This window comes from Astyanax mexicanus, chromosome 1, assembly GCF_023375975.1.
Source record: "Astyanax mexicanus isolate ESR-SI-001 chromosome 1, AstMex3_surface, whole genome shotgun sequence".
In the NCBI taxonomy this organism is placed as follows: domain Eukaryota; kingdom Metazoa; phylum Chordata; class Actinopteri; order Characiformes; family Acestrorhamphidae; genus Astyanax; species Astyanax mexicanus.
This window is the reverse complement of record NC_064408.1, coordinates 126,406,172-126,427,387: the sequence shown is the minus strand read 5'-3', so window position 1 is coordinate 126,427,387 and position 21,216 is coordinate 126,406,172. Positions and strand designations below refer to the sequence as shown.

The following is a 21,216-nucleotide window of genomic DNA, read 5'->3' as shown; positions in this document are numbered from 1 at the left end:
TACCATATATGGTCATGGGTCAGGGCAGAATACACTCTAACAGTGTGTGTGTGAGGTTAGACAGATAAGCTATATTTACTTCACTCTTATGCAATAGATTAGCTTTACATAAATATATCAACTATAAAATATATTATTATATTTCTCACATCCCCAGAGAGTTCTTTGCCATGAGGTGGCATGTTGAATATCCAGTGGCCAATATGAGAGAACTGAACCCAAAGCAACAAATTTACAGCCTGAATCAAGCCTGTATGTGAACAGCAGCATTTAAGATGGAATGGTAAATTAGCAGCATTTAAGGTGGAGTGGTAAATTAGCAGCATTTAAGGTGGAATTGTAACTGTTATATTAGAAGCCAGGTGTAGTGTTTTGTGGACTGTTTGTAATTTCCAGACAATATAATCTGAAATCTATAAATCTTTCTTAAACATTTTATTTCCTCCAGTAAATCACCAACATAAAGATACTGCTAATTTACCTTTCCACTTTAAATACTGAATAATTTGCAATTCCACCTTAAATGTTGCTGCATCGACACACAGGCTTCAGGCTGAAAATGTTATTTTCAGGCAGTTTAAACTGACCCTTTTCAGCCTTCAAGGTGGAACAGAATATTCGAATAAGAATACAGGTGTAGTTTTATGTGGACGTTTTTGTAATTTCTGCACAACATAAGCTGAAATCTATAAAACCTTTAAAAACATTTTATTTCCTTCAGTAAATCACCCACATGAAGATGCTAGATTGTTTGAATTTACCATTCCACCTTAAATGCAGCTATTTTACCGGTACATTTTAAATGCTGTTAATTTACCAATACACATTAAATGCTGCTAATTTACCATTGTACCTTAAATGCTTTTAATTTACCATTGCACCTTAAATGCTTTTAATTTACCATTCCACCTTAAATGCTGCTCAGTTACCATTCCACCTTAAATGCTGTTAATTTACCATTACACCTTAAATGCTGCTAATTTACCATTCCATTTTATATGCTGCTAATTCACCATTACAGCTTAAATGCTTTTAATTTACCATTACACTTTAAATTCTGTTAATTTACCATTCCACCTTAAATGCTTTTAATTTACCATTACACTTTAAATTCTGTTATTTTACCAGTACACCTTAAATGCTTTTAATTTACCATTCCACCTTGAATGCTGCTAATTTACCATTACAGTTTAAATTCTGTTATTTGATCTGTACACCTTAAATGCTTTTAATTTACCATTACACCTTAAATGCTGCTGTTTTATCTCCACCTTAAATGCTTCTAATTTTCATTACACCTTAAATGCAGCTCAGTTAACATTCCACCTTAAATGCTGCTAATTTACCATTCTATCTTAAATGTTGCTCAGTTACCATTCCACCTTAAATGCTTGTAATTTTGCATTCCACCTCAAATGTTGTTATTTTACCACTACACCTTTTAATTTACCATTACACCTTAAATGCTGCTGTTTTACCATTTCACCATAAATGCTTCTAATTTTCATTCCACGTTAATTGCTTCTCAGTTACCATTCCACCTTAAATGCTCCTAATTTACCATTTCAACCTAAATGCTGCTATTTTACCATTCCACCTTAAATGCTTCTAATTTACCATTCCGCCTTAAATGCTGCTTAGTTACAATTCCACCTTAAATGCTACTACTTTACCGTTACACCTTAAATGCTGCTAATTCACCATTCCACCTTAAATGCTGCTATTTTACCATTTCACGTTAAAAACAGCTGTGGCCGTAGTAGCGCTTTGTAGAGTTGGACTACATTTCCCATAAGGCTTTGCGGCGCTTTGCAGCAGATTGGAACGCTTTTCGGCAGTTGTGTTTGAAGGCGAGACCACGTGGCCGCTGTGTGGATCTGGAGGCTAACTGACAGGTAAAGCTAAGTGGTGAAAAGCTGCTGTGGTCCTGTACCTCCAGAAAGCGGAGTGTGTGAGGGGAACAGGAGTGTGTGGATCAGTAGAGAGGTGTTAGAGCAGTGTGTGTGTGGATTAGGAGTATAGTGTGAGTATGGTGGAGTAATATTACTCTGGTTGTGCTGTAGGAGCTCTGCAGTCTGCAGTATATCTCTGTATCTGCGGTCTCTACTAGAGCTTCTATAAAAGGTACAGTATATTTTACACTGTGTAAAAAACTGTAAATATTACATATATATATTAGAATACTGTTTTATAAGAATAATGTTTTACAGCACATCACAGTTTTCCCCAGTTATTTTAGCCAATTCTATAACAATTTAATGGGGAAAAACATTAGAAAAACAAAGAATTGTGCTTTACTTAAGAAGAATTAAGGTCTGTTATTTACTCGTAATCTTTAATTGCTATTTTGTGTTATTATTTATATTCTGCACTTTAGTCTTTTGCTATATGTTTTGCTGCATTTCATTGTTATGTTAATTATTTGTCTTTTTCCATTATAATTATTATTATTTCATACAATCTTGGGAACTTTGAATCAATAAACTAATATATTGATGAGTTTCTTTGATTTTACCAAATTAAAAAGCTCTGGAATATAATCAAGAGGAAGATGGATGATCACAAACCATCAAACCACCAAACTGAACTGCTTGAATTTTTGCCCCAGGAGTAAAGCAGCATAAAGTTATCCAAAAGCAGTGTGTAAGACTGGTGGAGGAGAACATGATGCCAACATGCATGAAAAAAACTGTGATTAAAAACCAGGATTATTCCACCAAATATTGATTTCTAAACTCTTAAAACTTTATAAATATTAACTTGTTTTCTTTAAAATGATTTGAGGTCTGAAAGCTCTGCATCTTTTTTATTTTTTGCTAATAAATGCTCTAAATGAGAATATTTTTATTTGTAATTTGGTAGAAATGTTGTCTGTAGTTTATAGAATAAAACAACAATGTTTATTTTATTCAAACATAAACCTATAAATAACAAAATCAGAGAAACTGATTCAGAAACTAAAGTGCTCTCTTAATTTTTTTACAGCTGTAAAATACAATAATTTTATCAGATTTGTAACAGAAGTCAATGTCCAGAATGATCAGTCATGATACTAATAATAATAATGCACTCCAAATATCTCCATATATCCAGGATTAAAGTAGAATAAATGATACTGGACAGATATAATCTGTATCTAATAGATATATAATGGGAAATAATGAGAACAGTGTGAATTTTTACTTTTTATAAAAACAATAAAAAGTAGTACCCTGATGTGATAATTAGGGGTGGGTGATATGGCACCATATTTCAATATAATATCGGATATAGTATCGTTCACGATACTTGAAAATGTTATTGTGTATGATACAATATGACACACCCCTAAAAAAAAAAAAAATATATATATATATATATATATATACATACACAAACCAAATGCTGTTTTTAAATGAAGGTGTTTATTATTAAGGGAGAAAAACATCCAAACCTACATGACCCTGTGTGAAAAAGTGATTGCCCCCTAAACCTAATAGCTGGTCGGGCCGCCCTAAGCAGCAACAACTGCAACCAAGCGTTTTTGTATAAACTTACAATGAGTCTTTTACAGAACTGTGGAGGAATTCTGGCTCCACTCATCTTTACAGAATTGTTGTATTTCAGACACATTAGAGGATTTTCCAGCATGAATTGACTTTTTTAAAATAATCTACAGCATCTCAATCAGATTTAGATCAGGACTTTCACTAGGCCACTCCAAAGTCTTCATTTAGTTTTTCTTCAGCTTTAGTTCGTTTCAGCTTGAGGTAATTAACAGATGGTGGGACATCATTCTCCTTCAGGATCTTTTGGTAGAATTTAGCAGAATTCATAGTTCCATTTATCACAGCAGGTCTTCCAGCTCCAGACCATCATCACACTACCACCACCATGTTTTAATAATGTTGGTATAATGTTATTATTCTGGAATGGTGTTTTATCTTTTACGCCAGATGTACTGAGGGACACTCACCTTCCAAAGAGTTCAACTTTTGTCTCATCGGTCCACAGAATGTTTTCCCCAAAAGTTTTGAGGATCATCAAGGTGTGTTTTGGAAAAGTTCTTTTTGCTCAGCAGTGGATCTCTTCTTTCGACATGGAACTTTGTAGCCATGTCGGCCATTTTTGCCCAGTCTCTTTTTGATGGTGGAGGCATGAACTCTGACCTTAACTGAGGCTTTAGTGAGGCCTGCAGTTCTTTGGATGTTGTTTTTGGTCTTTTGTGACCTCTTGGATGAGTCGTCGCTGCGCTCTTGCAGTAATTTTTTTGGGCGGCCGGCCACTCCTGGGAAGGTTCACCACTGTTCCATGTCTTCGCTATTTGTGTTCAATGGCTCTCACTGTGGTTCGTTGGATTCCCAAAGCTTTGGAAATGTCTTTATAACCCTTTCCAGACTGATGGATCTCAATTACCTTCTTTCTCAAATGTTCCTGAAAGATGTGCAGCTTTTAAGGATCTTTTGGTGGAGATCTTTCACTTTGTCAGACAGGTTCTATTTAAATGATGTCTTGATTAATGCATTGAGTGGTAATAATCAGGCCTGGGTGTGGCTAGAGACTCAGGTGTACTCAGGTATCAGAAACCACAGTGACGGTATGTTTTAACAAGGGTGCAATTACTTTTTCACATAGAGACATGTAGGTTTGCATTTTTTTTCCCTTAATTACAGACACCTTAATTTAAAAATAGCATTTTGTGTTTAGCTGTGTTGTCTTTGACTAATATTTAAATTAGTTTGATGTTCCGAAACATTTAAGTGTGACAAACATGCAAAAAATCAGGAAATCAGGAAGGGGGCGAACACTTCTTCACACCACTGTATTTATCACCAAGAATATTGTTCTTGCAAAAATACCCTGAAATAATGTGTAATATTTTTGTTTTCAGCTCCAGCTGAGCTCCATCTCTTCACCTGTCTGTATGGAGAACTACAGGAAGGCGGGTGTGGTGGAGCAGCCGTGCCCGTGCCCGTTCACCAGCCTCCCGGCCGACACCCCTCAGGTGCGGGTGCGGGAGGGCAGTAAGATCCGGAACCTGATGAGGTTCGCTCTGAGTCGGATGGAGGGGAAAGCGGCGGCGGAGAGCGCAGGAACCGCGGAGGAACCCGAGCAGAACCAGAACCCGAACCAGAACCTGAGCGCGGGCGGAGAGGCCGGCTGCAGGCAGATCGTGTTCTCGGGGGCGGGGCCGAGCGTGGCCAAGGCCATCACCTGCGTGGAGATCTTGAAGCGGCGCGTCCGCGGCCTGCACCAGGTCAACCGCCTGCTGTACCGCACCGTCCAGGAGACCTGGGAGCCGCTGGAGCCGGAGGCGGGGCTGGAGCGCCTGACGGTCAGCAGGAACGTGCCGGGGATCTGGGTCCTGCTCTCCAGAGACCCGCTGGACTCTGGCCAGCCGGGGTACCAAGCGCCCGGGAGCTTCGACTCGCTGTGGGCTCAGGCTGTTAGAGAGGAGACGCAGGGCCAGAGGCAGCAGCAGAGGAGGAAACGAGGAGGAGGAGGAGGATGGGGAGGAGGTTCTGGAGGTTCTGCAGGAGGTACCAGTCGAGGAAAAGGCCCGAGAAAGCAGCCGACACGTCCAAGAGAGGGACGAAAAGCACCAGGACAAGCTGGAGGAGGACAGGAATGAAGACGGACGCTGTGTTTGCTGAATTTTCAGTTTCCTGGAAGTTCTGAAAGGTTTCGAACTCGCCTTCTTTTAGGTGTTCTCCAACTAGGGCTGCAACGATTAGTCGATATAATCGACAATGTCGAATATTAAAATTTGTCGACTACAAATTTCATTGTCGACTAATCGTTCATTTCTAACAGTACCGCATTACACAAAGTGCTGGAGACAGTAGCGCAACTTAATCTGTATCTCTTAAAGTGTCCATATCTAGACCTTTAAATGCCTTCTAAATCTCTAGAGATGGAAAACATGGCTGAAATAATCGCTGACTAACCGACTAATCGATTTATCGGAAAAATAATCATCAGATTAGTCAACTACCAAAATCATTATTAGTTGCAGCCCTATCTCCAACTCGCACACCTGAGGAGAAACACCTAAAGTAGAACTGTGGTGTAAAATGGAAAAAAAACTTACCTTTACTGAACAGCACACCTCTGTCCTAAAAAATGTTACGCTCAGGCCCGTCACAATAAGAATTTTGGTTGGACTTTACTTTAAATAAGAGAAAAAAAGCATTTTAGCCACCAATAAAATAATATTATAGTAGCGTAACATTGGAAATTGTAAAGTCTTAAGTTTGGACACACCTTAAGTTCAGTGTTTTTTTCATTATTTTAAAATGTTCCGAATTGCAGATTAATACTAAAATCATCCAAACTATAAAGAAAAGCATATAGAACTATTACTTTTTTTATTAAACTAAAACTAGTGATGAATAAATCAGAATATGTTTCATATTTTACATTCAACAAAGTAGCACCTCTTTTTATTGGCGTTTTCTCAGTCAGTTTTATGAGGTAGAGTCTCCTGGAATTCAGGCTTTCAGTTAACAGCTGTGCTGAACTCATCAAGAGTTAATTACTTGAATTTCTTGTCTCTTGATGTGTTTGAGAGCAATGATGGAACTGGCACTCATGAGGACCACCCCAGGAAAGGTAGAGTAAGAATTTTCTCTGTTGCAGAAGATAACTTCAGTATTTTGGTTTGTTTAACACTGTTTTTAAGTTACTACATGATTCCTTATGTGTTCCTTCATAATCTGATAGATCACTTCACTATTCATTTACTATGTAGGAAATAAAGAGAAGATGTGTCCAAACTTTTGACTGGTATTGAGAATATATATTGTAAATATATAAGAACCCCTAAAAGAGTTTGCATAGGTTAAAAATGTTAGAAATCTCTGTTTAATACCAATTAAAATCACTTTAAGACCATTCAGGAACATTTATTTTCAGGACTGGAAAAGGTTATTAGATCATTCTTTTTTGTTTAACTTTGAAAATTAAATAAAATCTGTATTTTCATGCATATAAGTTTTGATTTGTCTTAAAAAAAAGACTATGTTTGTTTGAAATAAACCACAAAACATTTCTTTCACTCATGAAAATGTGTTGTGCTTTTTGGCTCCCTGCAAAAAAAGCAGTGTGTAACGTCTACAAAAACGTGGCAAAAGTCATGGGACAGCAGTATTTAAATAGCTCACTAGGTGTTACAACAGTGTAACAGTGCAGTGGATACAGTGGTAATGATGGTGAGCGGCGGCTTCTGGCTAGAAATGTCCATATGGGAAAAAAACAAACAAACAAAAAAAACCCACTGAAACTGGCACTCATCAGGACCACCACAGGAAAGGAAAGGAAGAGCGAGAGCTTCCTCTGTTGTACAGGATGAGTCTATTAGAGTTACCAGCCTCAGAAACAAACAGCTCCCCAGATAGGAGCATCTAAAAGCTTCTTCACAGAGTATTTTGGTTTGTTTAACACTGTTTTTAAGTTACTACATGATTTCTTATGTATTCCTTTATAATCTGATAGATCACTTCACTATTCATTTACAGTGTAGAAGGTGTGTCCAAACTTTTGACTGGTACTGTATATATGGATATACGAGTTTTGGCCGCATGGACGTGCAGTAATAGAGTTTATTGAGGTGGATTAAGACGCTGGTTTGGGTTTGGGCTGATTTGGTTTCAGGTCTTTTGAGACACCTTGTCCTTGAGGCTGCAGCGTCTGTAGCATGTCATGCAAAAGTGTGTGAAAATGTAGAGGTTTGAATGTCAAATGTGTGTGTGTGTGTGTGTGTGCGTGTGTGCCTTTAAGGCTTTAAGTCATGTGTGTTAGAGGTGTGTAAAGGTGTGGTAGTTGAGTGGAGAGCCGGCTCTGTGGAGTGTGGTGGATCTTCTCCTCCAGGTAAGAACTTTCCCTTATTAAAAACCTTTTATTTTTATCTGAAATTTATTTGATTAATCATCCTTTAATGTGAAATCAGAGCACATCGAGGGTAACTCTCATTTGGCAAATAGAAACTATTCAAAAATTGCTAAAAAAAATAAGACTTTAAGCCCTATCTGGACAGGATTAGTTTCTCAGGGGGGTCCTGTGGTAATTTTATTCCCGTCCAGAACGATCATGTACGTGTTTTTCTCAGATGTCCTCTGATGAATAAATTACAGCCTGAATTATCTACTGTTTTTCTCTGAACTTTTCTGGTGGTCCTCCGGTAATTTTAGTCCCGTTCAGACGCACATTTCTGAGTTTCGTCTCCTCGCGTTTAATAAAATAAATAGCTATTTGTTCACTGCCGTGCACCGTAATTACACTTTGGGTGCAGCATTTCCATGGAGATCCATGTTAAAAACACAACAGCGAGTGGAAATGGAGGAGCTACTGAACGTGATGCAATGTTGTGTTGGAGAAAGCCAAAAAACTCACTGGTCCTCCTGTTTTTTCAATTGCAGTCCGGATGCAAGTAGGGATGGATTAGTTTCCCAGAGGGACGTCTGCAAAAAATATTTCACTCTTCTACTCAAAAAGTGATAAAACTCCTGCATCTGAAGGAAAAAAACTGAGTTTTTACGCTTTTTTCTTGTTCACATGACATTGTTCAGTAGCTCCTCCGTTTCCACTCGCTGTTGTGTTTTTTAACATGGATCTCTGTGGAAACGCCCAAGTGCCCAAAGTGTTATTACGGTGCCCGGCAGTGGACAAATACACCTACATGATCGTTCTGGACGGTAATAAAATCACAGAGGATAAAAAAAACCCATAAAAGAGAGAAAATTACCTCAAAACCCCCCAGAGAAACGAATCCTGTCTAAAGAGACATAACTGATGCCCTATTTTAGTGCGCTCTATCGGCCAATAATGAGCTAGATTATGAAGATGTGTCCTCTGAAGCAAGAAACCAATATTCCAATTATATAATAACAATATATATATATATATATCGTTGCTGTCCAATGGAAAAACAAGTATCTCCAAAACAGCAACTTTACAGGAGAGCGATAAAACATTGTAAACTTTCAATGGAAGTCATGGTAAAAAGAGTTTATTTCAGGTCATTTTGGAGATTTTCTTTTGGTCCGTTAATTAAGAAATTAGGGCACAGAGTATGAGACAGTTAGTGTTTTCAAATTATGTAGAAAACTAAAAATCCACAAAGATTGAGATACAATGATAGCATGATATGTACATATGTACATTACAATTATATACAGTATATTAAAGGTGGCGATATGGCCTTAAAATAATATCATGATATTTCATAGTATATTTTTGCGATAACGATACTCTTGGCGATATGATAAAATGGTAAAAAAAAAGAAAAAAAAAAAATCCAGAATACACTACTGCAACAAAATGAAAATAAAATTGTATTATTCCAAACAATACGATATGATATGATATGGCACACCCCTGACTAAGATATTAAACAAAATAAGAATACTATCATATTTGTAACAGACGTCAATGGTCCAGAATGTCATAATACTACTACTAATAATAATAATATTAATAATGTACTCCAAATATCTCCATATATGCAGAATTAAAGTAGAATAAATGATACTGGACAGATATAATCTGTATCTAGTAGATATATAATGGGAAATAATGAGAACAGTGTGAATTTTTCTTTTGCTAAAAACAATAAAAAAGTAGAACCCTGATGTGATGATTAGAGGTGGGTGATATGGCACCATATTTCAGGATATAATATCGTTTACTATATTAAAAAATGTTGCCGATATTATTGCGTACGAATTGTATTCATCCCCTTTGGCATTTTACCTATTCTGTTACAATACATCCTGTATTTTTTATCAGAATTTTATGGAATGCATCTTCACAAAATTAGTTGGTCTTATTTAAGATAAGGTTAAATGAGTTAAATATAGCTCTGAAAAAAAACATAAGAGACCACTTAAAAATGATGGTTTTATCAAATTGAAAACCTCTGGAATATAATCAAGAGGAAGATGGATGATCACAAACCATCAAACCACCAAACTGAACTGCTTGAATTTTTGCACCAGGAGTAAAGCAGCATAAAGTTATCCAAAAGCAGTGTGTAAGACTGGTGGAGGAGAACATGGTGCCAAGATGCATGAAAAAAAAACTGTGATTAAAAACCAACCAGGATTATTCCACCAAATATTGATTATTTCTGAACTCTTAAAACTTTATGAATATGAACTTGTTTCCTTTGTATTATTTGAGGTCTGAAATCTCTGCATCTTTTTTATTTGTTTGTTATTTCAGCCATTTCTCATTTTCTGTAAATAAATGCTCTAAATTACAATATATTTATGTGGAATTTGGGAGAAATGTTGTCTGTAGTTTATAGAATAAAACAACAATGTTCATTTTACACAAACATAAACCTATAAATAGTAAAATCAGAGAAACGGATCTCTTCATTTTTTCCAGAGCTGTATATACAGTATATAAAATTTTTATGTGCATAGAGTGGCGTGAAGAAGTATTTCTATCCTACAGATTTTTTTTCTATTTAAGTTTTTGTTATACTTACATTTTTCAGATTGTTAAACAAACTAAATCCTCAATCAGTCCATTTTAATTCCAGGTTGTGAGCAGACAAAATACTAAAAATGTCAAGGGGGTGAACTCTTTTGCAAGGCACTGTATATTTAATGAGGATTATTATAGCATGCCACTGTGGTGTATTTTTATGTATTTGTTTTATGGCTGTAAACATGCTCTCATTTTTATTTTCAAAGTGCTTCTTCCGCCCTCTGGTGGAGAAACAGCTAAATTAACCCTTTCAGACCCGAACTATCTCCATATTAATTGATTAGTATCAGTTATTTAAACATGCAGTCAACCATTTCTTTAAAATAAAGACTTTCTCGAGAGAAAAACAAAGTAATTTAGTAGATTTGCTTTTAAACATGCTTTTAAAAAGATACATGAGTTTTGTAACCATCTTCAGATTAGAAACGTTTGTTTTTAATAGTTAAATATATGTCTTATCAGATTCAGAGTTAAAAAAAGATTTAAAAATAAGATTTAATTTGGAAGAGATACAAAAAGCAAATGACACCCATTCGGTAAAATGGCCCATAAACCCATATCAAACTCTAAAATACAGAGTTATAGTCAAACATACCATGTTCAAAAGTGGTGTCCATTTCTGATCATAACGTTTCTGGGCATATATACATTAAAACTGAACTAAACTTTGAGTTGAATCATCATTTTGAGTTTGGCCCTCCAGTTTCTGACACTTACAAGTAGATTATATATTATGGTTAACTGTATGGCCTAAAATGCATCATAAAATGTATTTTAAAGTTATTTTGTGTGCACATATATATGTGTAATTTCCTGTGGACAGAAAGGGCATAGATTCGGTGCAATGGCCCTTATATGTATACACTATATTTTAGATTATATAGCTTATTCCATCCCCTTTGCCTTGATTGGAATTGACCACTCAAGATTACAGACATTAGTTCCTCAAATATTTGTACATTTTTCTGGTACACAACTTAGGCATTAATAACTAAAAGTGTTTAGTCTAATTTTCTTACGTTTTCAGGAAACAGTACTGACCTTTCCCCAGTAGTCATTAGTATTTAAAATAAAAATTTTAATGCTGTGTAACATTGTTTTCCCCCCTGTTTCTAGAGTTAAACCCATCCAGCCTGTTGGAAGAACCAGTCCGGCATAATCATGCTGACCATCCTGCTCTTTATATCACTGTTTAACCAGGGTAAGTCTGTACTGGTACTGTTTATAACTGTATTTCTATACCATCACATATATAACTCATTCTAAAATCAGACTGAGAACCTGTAGTGAGGAGAACTTCCACCTGATACTGTCTTCTGGTTGGTTCAGACAGTAGAGGGTACGCTGAATGAACAGGTCTATTAGAAGTATTATTTAAAGCTTCTTTAAATGTTAAACAGTCAGCATCCAGTAGCTCGAATGCCAGCCAATCAATTAGTAGTTATTATACCAGCTAGTCAGTACCCAGTACCCAGATTATGCTAGTAAATTAGCCAGAAGCTAGACTTTTGGCCCTCATCAGCTCTCAGTAGTCAAAATACCAACCAGTCAGGTTTCAGTAGTCAGAATGCCTGCCAATCAGCACTCAGTAGCCAAAATGCTGACCTATCAGCACACAACAGTAAAAAAGTTTACATATTCATCACTCAGTAGCCATAATGTAAACCAATCAGCACTCAATAGCCAGAACACCAGCAAGTCAGTAGTTAGTTGCCTGATTGCCAGCCATTCAGCACTCAGTAGCCAGAATGCTAGGACATTGGTGGAATGGCCAATAAACCAAAATATGATATAATATTTTGAACTGCTTATCTAAACTAATTCCATGAGGTAATCATGGAACTGTGTATATAAGAACAGGAACTAGTACTGTGTCCCATGACGCATGTTTTGCCATGTCAGGGAGGCTAAAGAACAAAGTAAATAAAGTATGTAAGAACTTCAGAATTTCAAAACATGAATGTCCTATCCATTTGACACCCTCTATAAGAGCTTGCGCTAACTAATCTAATTCAAGTCACCTTGCCATTAGACTCACAAGATATAACCTCACAACAGGTGCTGGTATTCCCAAGCCGTCCATTCTGCTGTCCTGTGGCTTTTGGCACATCTGTGTACAGGGGTTGGACAATGAAACTGAAACACCTGTCACCATTTTAGGGTGGGATTTTAGGTTTCATGGTTAAATTGGAGCAGCCTGGTGGTCAATCTTCATTAATTGCACATTGCACCAGTAAGAGCAGAGTGTGAAGGTTCAGTTAGCAGGGTAAGAGCACGGTTCTGCTCTAAATATTGCAATGCACACTATAACATTATGGGAGACATACCAGAGTTCAAAAGAGGACAAATTGTTGGTGCACGTCTTGCTGGAGCATCTGTGACCAAAACAGCAAGTCTTTGTGATGCATCAAGAGCCACGGTATCCAGGGTAATGTCAGCATACCACCAAGAAGGACCAACCACATCCAACAGGATTAACTGTGGACGCTGTAAGAGGAAGCTGTCTGAAAGGGATGTTCGGGTGCTAACCCGGATTGTATCCAAAAAACATAAAACCACGGCTGATCAAATCACGGCAGAATTCAATGTGCACCTCAACTCTCCTGTTTCCACCAGAACTGTCCGTCACCACAATCAATTATTGTGCTCTAAAACCAGGTGTTTCAGTTTCGTTGTCCAACCCCTGTAGTTCTATACTAGTTCTACTAACTCTGTCTGTTTTACTAGGACACGCTGTGGTGGAGTACGGTATGGACTTCGTTACAGCTTTTCCGGTGAACATCGCCTCCTACTATCCATCCAACGTCAACAACACCCTCAAAATTACCGCCCTCCACAGCAACACTAAATTCAGTGTCTCCATCAACGGCTCAAACTTCCTCACAGAGGTCCTGAACGCAGGACAGTCAAAATCTGTGGATCTACCCAACGAAGTAGAGGAGCAACAACTGGGGCGCTCCATGAAGTCTGTCAGAATCACCAGCGACAACAACATCACCGTGTTTTCCATAAGCACCAGGGGTAACAGCGTCCAAACCAATGTTGTCCAACCTGTGAGCAACCTGGGCAAAATGTATCAAATCCCCTTCCTCAATTTAACAGAGCTAATACTATTGTTAAATGACTACAGCGTCTCAAACTGGACCAATCCTTCGAGTTCTTCCAATCTGAACCGGACGTACAACTTCTTCAGGGTTCTTGTCATCAACGCCGAAGATAAGAGCAACATGGTGACCGTCACGATGACTCAGAACCAAAAAAGCACTTTCACGCTAAGCCCCTTCGAGTTTATCCTGATGCAGGGCAATGACTCCTTGGTGAAGATCTCTGCCGATGCCAACATTTCCGTCTTGCTCACCCACCCTTGCTTGGACGCTTCATACTGCAGATGCACAATGGTCGTCCATCAGCTCAGACCCACAAACCTCCTGGGGAACCGTTTCCTCGTACCTCCGTTTTACATCACCAACTATTCTCGAATGTTCTCAACTTCAGATAAGAATGTTGCGCTTCAGTACGGTTCTCCACCATTTGCCGGCTCTCAGGGATTGATGCCCAGCAGCTCCAACTTCCTACCCTTCTTCCAGAGTCTAAAGGACGGGTTCTCCAACATCACCACCTCCCAGCCGGTGTCCCTCAGTCTCATCCGCCATGGTAGTCTGATAGAGCTCATCCCAATCTCGATGTTCTCTGCCTGCTACCTGGTACACAGCACATCACAGACCAAATCTCTGGCTGTGATCATCGTTGAAACGGCCCAAGTGCCAAATATGCGTTTGAACAATGGACAATTTAGCCCAACAGCGGTGTGGAATGCCATTAACGGTACACAGTACTCCTGGGCCAGAGTGGACCTGTCTCCTTTAAAGTCTCAAGTCATCTGGCATCCCTACTCAAAGATTGCAGTGTACGTCTTCGAGAAAATGGCGACTGGGGTTCCTTATGGAGGTCCGGCTATCTCTGTAAACGATAATCCAGGTATGTAAAGCTATTGTTATGGTATTTTTTAGATGCATAAAGGGCTTAAACCAATCCAACATCCATAGAAATGTAGAAATAATACTCAACTCAGTAGATGTACAACTTACCACTTACTACCAATGTCTCCAGTCTTGCTCCTGATAACCGGACCGAGATTTGAGGGTTTGAGTCCCAGGTCCTACATCTTTGCCATCAGCAGCCGGAGCCAGAGAGAGCACAATTGGCCATGTTCTCTCTGGGTGGGTAGTACAGTAGGTGGCGCTTTCTCCCCAAATCACTCCAGCAACGCCTTAGCAAGCAAATTCAGTACATCAAGTACAGCAACAAATACCTACTGATGCTGCATTGGCGACAATTGAAAAAGATGCTGAGGCTGGATCTGAACATTGCTACCGTACTTCTCAAGAAAAACTCAGTGGTTTTGTTGGTTAGATTTCTTATTGAGCTTCCTACCAGGGCAACAGCAAGGATTGCTCGTTTGCCATTGCTCGTTGGGACCAACAGTGGCAGCTTTTCAAACCTTGGTATCAAACCCACAACCCTGTTACCAAAAACCTAGTGCTCTATCTGCTGGGTCACCAGTACCTTCCTAGATAGCAAAAATCACTCTGGTCATTTGCACTAGCCTATTCTGGGCTGCTGATGCCTAACATGGGAATCGACTGACGGCACTTTTGCAGAATCTAGGGATGGATAGGGAAGGTAGGGATGACTGTCTTTCTGTGGAAATAAAGAAGCTTCTTCTTTATTTCCACAGAAAGACAGTCATCCCTACCTTCAACCCCTTGAACTCTGATCTTATTAGCAACCACCTAGCAACAACTTAGCATCCACAAAGCAACATCTTAGCAAGCACCCAACAAAACCTTAGCAAGCAAATTGAGTACAGCAAGAAACACACCTTATATACTGCAATGCCTTAGCAACCATCAAGCAACACCTTAGCAACCACCCAGCAACACCTTAACAATCACATAGCAACACCTTAGCAACCACCCAGCAACACCTTAGCAAGCAAAGATTGCAGTGTATGTCTGTGAGATAATGGCGATAGGGGTTCCTTATGGAGGTCCAGCTATGTCTGTAAAAGATAATCCAGGTATTAAAAGCTATTGTTATGGTAAATGGTAATAAAACTCTGATCTTATTAGCAACCACCTAGCAACACCTTAGCAACCACTCAACAACACCTTAGCAAGCAAATCGAGTACAGCAACAAATACTCCTCCAATACAGCAACACGTTTTTTTAGTCCTAGCAATTAACATATGGGTTGATCCAGCTGGTTGCAAAAAAGAGGTGTGCAGATGGGAAGCTTACGCGACATTTGCAAGCATCGCAGGAGGATAAACTCGCTTTTGCAAGTTCATGAGCTTACAAAGGCATGGTCGGCACAAGGGCTATCGGTTGGGAATCGTTTGACATTCTTCAAAACCGATACGATACTTTGAATTCAAAACCAACAGCCAAACGATACTTTTTGCGATATCTCTCAGTATTTAGCACGTTTGAGCTTCATGCAAAGCTTCAAAAATTTGCACCAACTTTTATTTTTTTTTAGACCTTTCAGTACTCGGTAGTACCAAGACATTTGGTCTGTGCTTTTTTTGGTATCAAATTCGATACCCGGCCCTAGTTGTCACTGTGCAATGCTCGTGAACATCATTTCGTTGGAAGTTTGCAGAGGCCTTTTCTGTGCTGGACTCCAGCCTTTGGTTCCCCACTCTTAAACAGATGAGTGTAATAAAATGAAAATATCGTTACTGTCACCATGTGTGTTTTGTTACATACCCCTACGGCTGCTTGGTCTCTCCGAACCTGTTCACGGTTAAAAACGAGTCTCTGAGCTGGCCTGAGTCTCGTCTGTACTGCTTGCAGAAGAGCGGTTACCTGGCCTCGCCGAGTTGGCCCGAGGCTCAGAGTTACATGGCCCAGCAGCTGGCGGCGGACGGGGTGAACGGTCAGGCGTGGATCGGGCTGCGGCGCAGCCTGCTGACCCACCAGTGGTACTGGCAGACCGGACAGAGCCTCAGCTTCTCAAACTGGGACAGCGACCAGCAGGGCGGCCCTGAGAAAGGCTTGTGTGTTTCTGTTAAGATGGACCGGAAAGGGAAGTACGGCTGGAGTACGGCCCGATGCTGCTCCACCTTAAAACCCATGTGTTTCATACCAGCCACCTACCTTATTCTCACCAACTGAAACAACAGCCTGATAATAGCATAGCATCAGTAGTCTGGTGGAACATCTTACTCCATTCTGGACATGTTTGGTGTTGCTCTGCAACTTTACTGCTTCTCTTTTATCTTACACAGTAAATGAATAGTGAAGTGATCTATCAGATCTATGAAGGATCACACAAGGAATCATGTAGTAACTTAAAACTGTTAAATAAACCTTATCTGGCATGAATAAACTTATCCTGTGCAACAGAGGGAACTCTTGCTCTTCCTTCTATCCTTTCCTGGGGTGTTCCTTATGAGTGCCAGTTTCATTGTAACATTTTTGATGGTCTGATGCAGTGGCGGCACTTGAAGATACTTTCAAATTTCTTAAAATTAAAACTAGGACTAGGGTTTCTCCCGTGTCTTGAAACACCTGGTTGCAGATCTTAGAAAGAGCCTTGAGTTCTGGATTATTATGTTTGTTTGTTGTTTGAGCTATTGTTGATTAATCAAACCAATGTTTTAGTTATTAAAATATGTATTTAACGAACAATATCTTCGTACGTTACTGTGTATGGTGTTTTACTTAGTAAGTAAGTAAATGTGTGTTTGGTAGATTATTTCTTTGTTACTTCTTGGTAATATATCTAATATCATTGGAAAAAAGCCTGTTAATTTCACTTTTAAATGGAGAAGATTTGTAGGGAATGTGCGTTTGTGGAATAGACAAATCTTCCTAGCCAATCAGCTTAATTTTCTGCCATTGACTCATTTGAAGTTTGAGGATCTTCTTAGGTGTTTTCATCTTCTTGGGACGTTAAATGAAACCTGGCCTTCAATTTGGAGAAACTGGAACCAGAGCTCACTTTTTGTGGTTTTGAGGAACACCAGCTTGAAGTTGCCCAATCGTACAGGTAATCTATCCAGATTAGCCAATCGTGGCATAATGCCGATTCCTGGAGCAATCAGACACTTATTGACCAAGCTTACAGATTCTGCACCTGGAGAACCCAGAAGCTCAAAAAGCTTAAAACTAGAGTTATTAGCAACAGCAGAATAAGATATTTAGCATTAGCAGGGAAGATTTGGCGTAGCCTACATACTCATCTCTGCTACTCATCACACAAATACATGTTCCTAACAAATGTTTTCCATTTAAAAGAGAAATTAACAGACTTTCCAACGGTATAAGATTTATTACCAAAAAGCAACAAAGAAATCATCTGCCAAACACACATTTTTTTTACTTTTTCTGTTATTTTTTTTACATTGTTGGCTATAAACGTGTGTTAGTTCATCGCTAGTCGCTAATCGTTAGTTTATATTTTAGTAATCAATACAAACTCATTTGAGTAAACTGAATTTCACGGTTGTACACACCTCTTCTCATTCAATTATGATTTTTTTTACATTGTAAATTAAATTTTAAATACGTTATGGAAGCTATACAGAAACATGCTTATTAAACAAACCAGAATATGTTTTATACTTTAGATTCTTCTAAGTAGCGAATTTACTGTTTGAGTTCAGATCTGCAGACTCTTGGTGAGATTCTAATCTCAGTGTCTTCATGAGGGAGAATAGTTTTCTCAGCGTCTTAAAGAAAGAATGAGTTTCTGGAGGTGCTGAACAATAGTCGCTGCTTTTCCTTCATATTGTGAAGCTCCAGATCATCCCAATTAAATCACCTCAAATCACCATATCAGTTCATCAGATTTAGATCAGGAGATTCATGTGGAGGAATAACACTTTTTACTGTTTACTACAGAATTCTATACGTGTCCATTAATCGTTTTTTTATGTATTTAATATTATAATAATCTACAATGTAGAAAATACATTAAATAAAGAAATAAAGCATAAAAACTCAGAAAGAGAAGATGTGTCCCAACTATTGACTGGTACTGTATATGTATTTTATTATGTAAATGTGTATTTCTGGTTTATTATGAAGGTAATGAACGTTATACTGGATCTACAGTATGGTGGTTGTTGGTGGTTTTGGTGGAGCAACTGATTTGCCTGAGTGTCACCTGAAACACCATGTCCTCAAAGCGCTGGTCCACAACCTGCCATGCAAAACTGTGTGAAAATCGAGGCGTTTGAATGTCAAATCTGTGTGTGTGTGTGTGAAAGAGAGAGAACTATAGAGAAAAGATCCCACTAAACTGATAAACCGAATTTAGAGAGCTGGAACCGAAGTGTGTTCCTCACAGGTAAGAAATTCTCTAATTTTTACATCAAAAATCAAGAGTCAAGAATTTCTTAATCATAATCATAGGTAACAATACGCATATGATTATAAATTTATAATCATAATAAAATGATAAGAGACCACTTAAAAATAATCAGTTTCTCTGATTTTGCTATTTATAGGATTACGTTTGAGTAAAATGAACATTGTTGTTTTATTCTATAAACTACAAACAACATTTCTCCCAAATTCCAAATAAAAATATTCTCATTTAGAGCATTTATTTACAGAAAATGAGAAATGGCTGAAATAACAAAAAAAATTCAAATAATGCAAAGAAAAAAAAAGTTCATATTCATAAAGTTTTAAGAGTTCAGAAATAATCAATATTTGGTGGAATAACCCTGGTTGGTTTTTAATCACAGTTTTTATGCATCTTGGCATCATGTTCTCCTCCTCCACCAGTCTTACACACTGCTTTTGGATAACTTTATGCTGCTTTACTCCTGGTGCAAAAATTCAAGCAGTTCAGTTTGGTGGTTTGATGGCTTGTGATCATCCATCTTCCTCTTGATTATATTCCAGAGGTTTTCAATTTGGTAAAATCAAAGAAACTCATCATTTTTAAGTGCTCTCTTATTTTTTGTTGCCAGAGCTGTATAGTAAATATATATCAAATAAATTGTATTAATAAGAATATTAAAACAATTTTTTAAACCAATTAAGAATCATTTTTAATAAAAAAAAAGTAATTGTTAGTTGCAGCCCTGATTTTATTTATCACATTTAAAACATGTATTTGAAGTGTTTCAAATAATTTTACGATGTACTTTTTACATTTTGTATTGTTTCTGTAAGTCACTTCATTGTGCAATATTATAATGTAAATTAAAAATTACGCAGTGTGGTCAAAAGGTAACCACACTAGATTTTATACTGTAGAATTTGCTAAACAGTGTAAATATGAATGTAAAAAGTAAATATGGCTGAAATCAGGTACAGTTTTTGTTACAGTTGAATTTATATATGTATATATGCATTTATATGCTTACAGTTTATTTATACAGTTTATTGCAGGTCGAATCACAGTCAAAAACAGCAGCTCAGGCGTTTCAGACATGCAAACAGATTTTTCCAAATCAGCCTCAGTAAACCTAAACAGCATTAAATTAGCATCTTCTGGACCTTCAGTGGAGCTGAACAGACAGAGCAAGAAAAAAAGCTGTGCGAACATATTTACATTATATATTACAGTATATTTACCTCAGCAGAACTGTTTATAAAAGTGCCATAGTCACAAATTTACTTCAGAATTACAATTCTAATCATGAATTCACCTTAAAAAAATGTTGTTCTAATTATAAATGTACCTCAGAAATACTGCTCTAGTCACATGTTTACATCAGAAATGCTGTTCTAATCATATATTTACCTTAGAAATGCTATTCTAATCATACATTTACATCAGAAATGCTATTCTAATCATGCATTTACATCAGAAATGCTGTTCTAATCATACATTTACATCAGAAATGCTATTCTAATCATGCATTTACATCAGAAATGCTATTCTAATCATACATTTACATCAGAAATGCTATTCTAATCATAAATTTACCTTGGCAATGCTGTTCCAGTCACATATTTACCTCAGAAATTCTGTTCTAATCATAATTTTACCACAGAAATGCTGTTCTAATTATAAATGTACCTTAGAAATGCTATTCTAATTAAAAATGTACCTCAGAAATGCTATTTTATTCATACATTTACCTCAGAAATGCTGTTCAAATTATATATTTACCTCAAAAAGCTGTTCTAGTTATAAATCTACCTCAGAAATGCTGTTCCAGTCACATATTTACCTCAGAAATGCTATTCTAATCATAAATGTAATTTTTTCTCAGCAATGCTGTTGCAGTCTCATATTTACCTCAGAATTGCTGTTCTAATCATATATTTACCACAGAAATGCTTTTCTAATCATAAATTTACTTCAGAAATGCTGTTCTAATCATACATTTACCTCAGAAATGCTGTTCTGGTAATAAATTTACCTTGGAAATGCTGTTCTAATTATAAATGCACCTCAGAAATTCTACTGTAATCATATATTTACCTCAGCAGTGCTATTCTAATGATATATCTACCTTAGCAATGCTATTATAATAATACAGTTAGCTCAGAAAATGCTGTTCCAGTCACATATTTACCTCAGAAATGCTATTCTGTTAATAAATGTTCATCAGAAATGCTGCTCTAATTATAAATGTACCTTAGACATGCTGTTCTAATTATAAATGTACCTAAAAAATGCTGTTTTAATTATAAATGTACCTCAGAAATACTGTTTTAGTCTCATATTTACCTCAGAAGTGTCAATGCAAAACTGCTGCTGTTCCTATT

At 37.5% G+C, this 21,216-nt stretch overlaps 2 protein-coding genes across 3 annotated transcripts; both read left to right on the top strand.

The window, feature by feature from the left end:
• The first annotated feature begins 1,807 nt into the window (after positions 1-1,807).
• On the top strand, positions 1,808-6,995 carry rpp25l (ribonuclease P/MRP 25 subunit-like). Of its 2 annotated transcripts, XM_022663688.2 has the most exons (3): positions 1,844-1,895; positions 2,064-2,124; positions 4,871-6,994. In XM_022663688.2, the coding sequence occupies exon 3, from the start codon at positions 4,904-4,906 to the stop codon at positions 5,609-5,611; it is 708 nt and encodes a 235-aa protein (XP_022519409.2). In that variant the 5' UTR covers positions 1,844-1,895; positions 2,064-2,124; positions 4,871-4,903; the 3' UTR covers positions 5,612-6,994. The 2 variants fall into 2 exon arrangements, with proteins under 2 accessions (XP_022519410.2, XP_022519409.2); XM_022663689.2 differs by lacking the exon at positions 2,064-2,124 and having other exon boundaries at positions 1,808-1,895; positions 4,871-6,995.
• Positions 6,996-7,734: 739 nt separating this feature from the next.
• LOC125784835 (uncharacterized) lies at positions 7,735-15,104 on the top strand. The gene is made up of 3 exons (XM_049468640.1): positions 7,735-7,848; positions 11,590-11,674; positions 13,201-15,104. Exons 2-3 carry the CDS (start codon positions 11,635-11,637, stop codon positions 14,457-14,459), a joined length of 1,299 nt encoding a protein of 432 aa, XP_049324597.1. The 5' UTR covers positions 7,735-7,848; positions 11,590-11,634; the 3' UTR covers positions 14,460-15,104.
• Positions 15,105-21,216: the final 6,112 nt, after the last annotated feature.